The 8,764-nt window shown below is 43.8% G+C and overlaps 1 protein-coding gene across 1 annotated transcript; it reads left to right on the forward strand.

The window, feature by feature from the left end:
- Positions 1 to 6,121: 6,121 nt before the first annotated feature.
- Positions 6,122 to 7,435, forward strand: LOC106589797 (transmembrane protein 100). The gene is made up of 2 exons (XM_014180138.2): positions 6,122 to 6,207; positions 6,595 to 7,435. The coding sequence occupies exon 2, from the start codon at positions 6,729 to 6,731 to the stop codon at positions 7,140 to 7,142; it is 414 nt and encodes a 137-aa protein (XP_014035613.1). The 5' UTR covers positions 6,122 to 6,207; positions 6,595 to 6,728; the 3' UTR covers positions 7,143 to 7,435.
- Positions 7,436 to 8,764: the final 1,329 nt, after the last annotated feature.

An 8,764-nucleotide genomic window follows, 5' to 3' on the forward strand; every position in this document is an offset into this window, starting at 1 on the left:
CTACAGATTGTAAATTAAAGATAAACATTTTTGCAAAAATTATTATTATATTATTGATCGATTGACTATGACTTTTCAAATCCCCCAGTATTGCTATCTGCAGCGTTAGCTCCAGGTAAATGTTGCAATTCTTCATCCATTCCTGGACCTGTGACCAAAAAACAAGCTACATATGGACAATACCAAAATACATTTAATGACACTGCCTCCTCGCAGCAAAATCTGCAGAGCTGGGAAGGTTGTATCCCCCATATATATAACATTCTATTGGTTGCAAGAATTTTGTATAATAATTTAATATGATTTAAATTATTTATCACAAAAGCATTTGATGTTGCCAATTATTTTTATGATTACTTCATTGGCAAAGTGAGCAAACTTAGGCAAGAAATGCCAACAACGAACAGTGAGCAATTGCATTCATGCATAAAAAAACAAATAATGAAAGAAAAGCATTGCAAGTTTGAATTTTGTAAAGTTAGTGTGGGAGAGGTGGAAAAAATGATTGTTATCGATCAATAATGACAAACCTCCTGGCATTTACAACTTTGAAAGCTACTGAGGATGGTAGCTGACTCTATAGCCACTCCTATCTGTCATATCTTTAATCTGAGCCTAGAGGAAGGTGTTTGTCCTTAGGCTTGGAAGGAAGCCAAAGTAATTCTGCTACCCAAGAGTGGTAAAGCGGACTTTACTGGTTCTAACAGTAGACCTATAAGCTTGCTGCCAGCTCTTAGTAAACTGTTGGAAAAAATGGTGTTTGATCAAATACAATGCTATTTCTATATTAACAAATTAGCAACAGACTTTCAGAATGCTTATATAGAATGGCACTCAACATGTACTGCACTGACACAAATGACTGATGATTGGTTGAAAGAAATTGATAAAAAGATTGTGGGAGCTGTACTGTTAGATTTCAGTGCAGCCTTTGATATTATTGACCATAACCTGTTGTTGTGCTATGGCTTTTCAACCTCTGCCATATTCTCTGCCATATTGTGGATTCAGAGCTATCTATCTAATAGAACTGAAAGGGTTTTCTTTAATGGAAGCTTCTCCAATGTCAAACATGTAAAGTGTGGTGTACCACAGGGCAGCTCTCTATGCCCTCTACCCTTTTCTATTTTTACCAATGACCTGCCACTGGCATTAAACATAGTATCTGTGTCCATGTATGCTGATGATTCAACTATATATGCATCAGCAACCACAGCTAATGAAGTCACTGAAACCCTTAACAAAGAGTTGCAGTCAGTTTTGGAATGGTTGGCCGGTAATAAACTGGTCCTGAACATCTCTAAAACTAAGAGCATTGTATTTGGCACAAATAATTTCTTAAGTGCTAGACCTCAGCTGAATCTGGTAATGAATGGTGTAGCTGTTGAACAAGTTGAGGAGACTAAATTATTTGGCGTTACCTTAGATTGTAAACTGCCATGTCAAAACATATAGATTCAATTCAATTAAGAGATGCTCTGCTTTTTTGACATCACACTCCAAAAAACAAGTCCTGCAGGCTCTAGTTTTGTCTAATCTTGATTATTGACCAGTCGTGTGGTCCAGTGCTGCAAGGAAAGACCTAGTTAAGCTGTAGCTGGCCCAGAACAGAGTGGCACGTTTTGCTCTTAATTGTAATCAGAGGGCTGCTATAAATACTATGCATGCCAGTCTCTCTTGGCTAAGAGTTGAGGAGAGACTGACTGCATCACTTCTTCTTTTTGTAAGAAACATTAATGTGTTGAAAATCCCAAATTGTTTGAATAGTCAACTTACACACAGCTCTGACACACACACTTATCCCACTAGACATGCCACCAGGGGTCTTTTCATAGTCCCCAAATCCAGAACAAATTCAAGAAATCGTACAGTATTATATAGAGCCCTTATTGCATGGAACTTCCTTCCATTTCATATTGCTCAAATAAACAGCAAACCTGGTTTAAAAAAAACAGATAAAGCAACACCCCGCCGCACAACGCCTCTCCCCTATTTGACCTAGATAATTTGTGTGTATGCATTGATATGTAGGCTACATGTGCCTTTAAAATAAATGTTTGTCGTTCTTGTCTATTGATGTTCTGTATTATGTCATTCTGTATTTTGTTTCATGTTTTGTGTGGACCCTAGGAAGAGTAGCTGCTGCTTTTGCAACAGCTAATAGGGATCCTAATAAAATACCAAATACCAAATAATCAAAGTTTTGAATCTGGCATTGTTTTGAGTATCAGTTCATAAACCATGTGCCATGAAATCGGTACATTGAAAATCTCTTCACAAATATTTTGCAATCTATGTGGCACAGCTGTCAGTTTCTGGTCCTTAAATGAAACTGGTATACTTTTTTATTTATCACAATTTTCTTGCAGGGCCAACAGACAAGTTCCTGACTTTTCCCCCCTTCCACTTGCCGATAGTGGACCACCTTGTTTTACTCCTCTTGACAGTTTAATACTTTCTGAGAAGTAGCCATTATTTACTATTTGTCACGTCCTGACCATGGTAAGCTGTTATTTTATATGGTAGAGTAGGTCAGGGTGTGACAGGGGGGTTTATTCTATGTGTTCTATTTCTATGTTCTTAGGTTCTAGTTTTTGTATTTCTATGTTGGTTTGTTTGGGATGATCTCCAATTAGAGGCAGCTGGTCCTCGTTGTCTCTAATTGGAGATCAGTCTTAAGTAGGGGTTTTTATTCCTGGGTTTTGTGGGTGATTATTTTTGAGTAGTGTTTGTTTCTCCTCTGCGTCACGGTTTGTTGTTTTGTCGATTCAGTTTATTTATGTATTGCATAGTTTCACAGAGTAAATAAAATGTGGAACTACACACACGCTGCACTTGGTCCTCTCCTTTTGACAGCCGTGACACTATTTTACACCTAGGGTTACTATACATAACTTTAATTACATTTAACATTTAAGTCATTTAGCAGACGCTCTTATCCAGAGCGACTTACAAATTGGTGCATTCACCTTATAATATCCAGTGGAACAACCACTTTACAATAGTGCATCTAAATCTTTTAAGGGGGGGTTAGAAGGATTACTTTATCCTATCCCAGGTATTCCTTAAAGAGGTGGGGTTTCAGGTGTCTCCAGAAGGTGGTGATTGACTCCGCTGTCCTGGCGTCGTGAGGGAGCTTGTTCCACCATTGGGGTGCCAGAGCAGCGAACAGTTTTGACTGGGCTGAGCGGGAACTGTGCTTCCTCAGAGGTAGGGAGGCGAGCAGGCCAGAGGTGGATGAACGCAGTGCCCTTGTTTGGGTGTAGGGCCTGATCAGAGCCTGAAGGTACGGAGGTGCCGTTCCCCTCACAGCTCTGTAGGCAAGCACCATGGTCTTGTAGCCAGTGGAGAGAGCGGAGGAGCGGGGTGACGTGAGAGAACTTGGGAAGGTTGAACACCAGACGGGCTGCGGCGTTCTGGATGAGTTGTAGGGGTTTAATGGCACAGGCAGGGAGCCCAGCCAACAACGAGTTGCAGTAATCCAGACGGGAGATGACAAGTGCCTGGATTAGGACCTGCGCCGCTTCCTGTGTGAGGCAGGGTCGTACTCTGCGAATGTTGTAGAGCATGAACCTACAGGATCGGGTCACCGCCTTGATGTTAGTGGAGAACGACAGGGTGTTGTCCAGGGTCACGCCGAGGCTCTTAGCACTCTGGGAGGAGGACACAAGGGAGTTGTCAACCGTGATGGCGAGATCATGGAACGGGCAGTCCTTCCCCGGAAGGAAGAGCAGCTCCGTCTTGCCGAGGTTCAGCTTGAGGTGGTGATCCGTCATCCACACTGATATGTCTGCCAGACATGCAGAGATGCGATTCGCCACCTGGTTGTCAGAAGGGGGAAAGGAGAAGATTAATTGTGTGTCATCTGCATAGCAATGATATGAGAGACCATGTGAGGATATGACAGAGCCAAGTGACTTGGTGTATAGCGAGAATAGGAGTGGGCCTAGAACAGAGCCCTGGGGGACACCAGTGGTGAGAGCACGTGGTGCGGAGACAGATTCTCGCCACGCCACCTACCTGTCAGGTAGGACGCAATCCAAGCGTGGGCCGCGCCGGAGATGCCCAGCTCGGAGAGGGTGGAGAGGAGGATCTGATGGTTCACGGTATCAAAGGCAGCAGATAGGTCTAGAAGGATGAGAGCAGAGGAGAGAGAGTTAGCTTTAGCAGTGCGGAGAGCCTCCGTGACACAGAGAAGAGCAGTCTCAGTTGAATGCCCAGTCTTGAAACCTGACTGATTAGGATCAATTAGGTCATTCTGAGAGAGATAGCAAGAGAGCTGGCAAGGACGGCACGTTCAAGAGTTTTGGAGAGAAAGGAAAGAAGGGATACTGGTCTGTAGTTGTTGACATCGGAGGGATCGAGTGTAGGTTTTTTCAGAAGGGGTGCAACTCTCGCTCTCTTGAAGACAGAAGGGACGTAGCCAGCGGTCAAGGATGAGTTGATGAGCGAGGTGAGGTAGGGGAGAAGGTCTCCGGAAATGGTCTGGAGAAGAGAGGAGGGGATAGGGTCAAGTGGGCAGGTTGTTGGGCGGCCGGCCGTCACAAGACGCGAGATTTCATCTGGAGAGAGGGTGGAGAGGATTGTGTCCCTGTGCCAGCAGGGACACAATCATTTGCCCCCTCTCTGACTGTCCGAGACAGTTATTGCAGCTAGTGTTGCCAGCACTGCCACTACCTGGGTGGGGTCACCGCACCGGAATACCCACCGGCTAGATACAAGGTCGTCAATGTTCTCATTAGCAGCTTTGTGAAATACCTTGTATATTATGCTCACCCACCAGGGGGCTTTGTAGGACCAACCCTGCCAGGCAGGATCAGAATCTTGAGGGGTTTTATGGATGTTATGTGGTTTTATTTCTTAGAACTTCGCAAATTTACCAGATGCTTCTTTTCTTTGGCTTCCTCTATTTCAATGTTAACAACATTGGCCTATAAAATGACTCAGCAGAACATAGGATAACCCTTTTAGGTTCTAGATAGCACCTTTCGTTCCAAGAGTATAGATAGAGTAACCTGCCATCCAGAGAATTGGAGCGTCGTTATTCATTTATCCTGCTTGTTGGGCTTTTAACATTTTATAGGGATAGAGAAAATGTGTGTCTGTGTGTTTGTGTGTGCTCCACTCTTAGTTGATTTGTTTTACTATATTACTAGTTATTGAGTTCAAGTGGCTTTGCATGTTAAAGGTAGCTGACGTGGAGATTATATAGAAGGGAAATAGTGCACACAATGTTACAGTTACCTGCTTCACTCTTCTGCATCAACACACACACACACACACACACAGAGAGAGAGAGACAGAAACACAGATACTGTATACATGCACACACACAGACAGTAACTCAGATACACACACACACACACACACACACACACACACACACACACACACACACACACACACACACACACACACACACACACACACACACACACACAGAGAGAGAGACAGAAACACAGATATTGTACACACACACACACACACACACACACACACACACACACACACACACACACACACACACACACACACACACAGAGAGAGAGACAGAAACACATATACTGTATACATGCACACACACACACAGTAACTCACATACACACACACACACACACACACACAGAGAGAGAGACAGAAACACAGATATTGTACACACACACACACACACACACACACACACACACACACACACACACACACACACACACACACACACACACACACACACATACACACATGAACACACATGCATACATACATACATACATACATACATACATACATACATACATACATACATACATACATACATACATACATACATACATACATACATACATACATACACATACACACACACACATACATACATACATACATACATACATACATAATGGCTCAGAGTGAAGGAACTGAAGAGGAGATGGTTAACAATCTTCTATCATCCCTCTCTTTCCCAACGGCCCCCCTCCACGTCCCCCTGCATCCCTCTTGTCTTTGACGTCACTGTGACTGTGCAGCCAATCAGGTTCCTGAGTCACACCCACCACCTTTCCTTAGCCAATCCTCCTTCTCTCAGTCTTTTTAAACCCCACAAGCTCTGGAAACACAACACACACACACACCTGGGAGCAAAGCAGTGTGGACGGATGCAACATAGAACACACACACAACCACACCACGCACCACACACACCGAGACAGAGTAAGTGGATCGTCTTGCAGAGAGACTGCATGCGAAGCCGGAGTTCGTATCTCCCTCTCCCTTTCTCTTTCTGTCTGAATCTTTCTCTTTCTGTCTGAATCTTTCTCTTTCTGTCTGAATCTTTCTCTTTCTGTCTGAATCTTTCTCTTTCTGTCTGAATCTTTCTCTTTCTGTCTGAATCTTTCTCTTTGTCTCTTTTTTCTGACTTCATCGGTCTCTTCCTCTTCCTCTTCCCATCTCCATTTATTTTTATTTATCCAGATAACTTCTTCATCCTCTCTCTCTCTCTCTCTCTCTCTGTCTCCCTTCTGCCTGTCTTTCTTTCTCCATATATCTCAATGTCTCCCTCCTGATACTAATCTCTTCTCTCCGTCTTTCACCCTCCAGACAAATGCTGACTCCAGACAACCTCATCAGAGGAAGCAGCAGCCCCAGTAGCAGCAGAAAGAAGAGAACCACGAGGAAAACCACCAGAGGAACCCCTCTCACTTCTCTCCTCTTCCAAGGACCTCAGCTCTGAGATGGGCTGCTACTCGGGACGCCAGGCCCCGGCCCCAGGGCTTCACTCAGACCTGGACTGTGGCAGCAGCTTACCCCCAGAGTCGCCCCATGGAGGAGGGGACCTGGTCCTACCTCCAGAGTCGCTCTCTACGCTGCAGTGTCTGGCCCAGGCCACGGGTGGTACGGAGAAGTCCTGGTACCGCTGTGTGTTTCCGTTCGGGGTGATCTCTTTGGTGATCGGGGTAGCGGGAACGGCGGTCACCTTCATGTATAACACGCCAGACCTGTACCAGACCAAGGTGGTGTCCATGGTGCTGCTGGTGGTGGGGGTGGTCATGCTGCTGATGGCAGCCATCTGCTGGAGGGACCACAGGCTGAAGAGGAGGAAGAAGAAGGAGGGAGGTTTCTTCTGCTCCGAACAGGGAAACTTGTGAGGTCTGGAGGAGGAAAGGGGGGGGGGATGGAGGGATGGATGGTACAGAGACATAGACAAAAATAGATGGATGGATGATTTGAACATCTGAAAGGTCCAAACTGATCAAGCTGGCACGTGCTTAACTCTTGGGGCGAGACGCTAGATCTCACTGAACTGGAGAAGTGGTGGAAAGGGTTGAGAGTTCCTCTTCCTTGTTTGGAATCCTAACCTCCATCTCCTCCACTTTTTCCTCTCTCTGTTTTTCCAGTCCCCGTGTCTCTGAGGATGATTACTCAGTTTTGCTCTGTGTGGATGAGGGAGGGTGGGAGGGAGGGAGAAAGAGAGAGACATAAAGGGATGGATGGGACAGACATAGATACACATGGATGGATGGATGGAAACGTGCTGAGTTGCACATCTGAAAGGTCCAAACCATTCAACCTTGAAAATCTAACCTTCTTCTCTTTTACTTTCTCCTTTCTCTCTGTTCCCCCCCGTATCTGAGGAGGATTACTCTGTGGGAGTGAGGGAGTGAGGGAAGGAGGGAAGGAGAAGGGAGGGGTGAGGGAGGGAGGTGTTTTCACAGTTTCAAGTTTAGAGAGTTCTGCCAACAGTTAACTGTAGATCCTGCCAACCAACTGTAGCAGTGAGATGTCTCATCAGAATTCTGATATCAGGGTGTGTACAAAATGGCATCCTATTCCCTACATAGTGTATTCTCTATTCCTTACATTGTGCACAGTGTAGGGAATAGGACACCATTTTGGATGCAAGCCTTTGCGTTCACGCTTTACATTCATAGAATTTACTGAGATGTTTACTTTACGCCACTGGTTTAATTACTGCTGTGTCAGTAATACATTGTGATGAATTGATTTGTGTACGTGCACCTCTAACTGGTATAAATTCATGGTGGAAGGTTTCACATAATGACATCACCCTGCGACATGACTGCTGTAAGTTTGTAATCTTTATGGTTTATATTACATTTATGTTTGGTATTATGTTTATGTTTGATGCGCTCTTATATATGCAGAGGTTTATGGAATGATAAATAATTTGGATGATGTTCACATCACAAATCACATGCCTGACCTGGGTCAAATACAATATGTCAAATACTTTCAAATATGCGAGCCACGGTTGATTTAGTTTAGCCCGGCTCAATTGAACCAATGGAATGGTCCCAGAAGTGTAAACGTCAAGCTAAACCAAGTCATCCTCAAATACCTTCTAATATTTATAGGTATTTGACATAATGTATTTGACATAATATATTTGTCGCAGGTTGGATCACTAGGTATTGTGTCTTACATTGCCACGTTTTGAATGAATGTACGTCTTAAAATGAATGTATATAACTATATATCTATATATTGTGTACAGATTGTGTACAGTATAGTTTATTGGGAAATGTTTATTTGTACTTATTTTCTATTTGAGATTTCCTGTTTAATGATTCAACTAGAGAGATATAAGTGAATTTGGTATAGTAATCTGCCTGTTTCCTTGCAGCCTCTTCATTACCATTCTGTATCGATCTCCTTCTGTTGGGTAGATTTAGTGTGCATCCAAAATGGCACCCTATTTTCTGTATACAGTAGTACTCTACTTTTTTAAAGTAGTGCACTAAGTAGTGAA

Source organism: Salmo salar, chromosome ssa28 (assembly GCF_905237065.1).
Source record: "Salmo salar chromosome ssa28, Ssal_v3.1, whole genome shotgun sequence".
Taxonomy (NCBI): domain Eukaryota; kingdom Metazoa; phylum Chordata; class Actinopteri; order Salmoniformes; family Salmonidae; genus Salmo; species Salmo salar.

Bases quoted from the DNA above. Each gene is read 5' to 3' on its own strand.
- LOC106589797 (XM_014180138.2), top strand. From the start codon at position 6,729: ATGGGCTGCTACTCGGGACGCCAGGCCCCGGCCCCAGGGCTTCACTCA.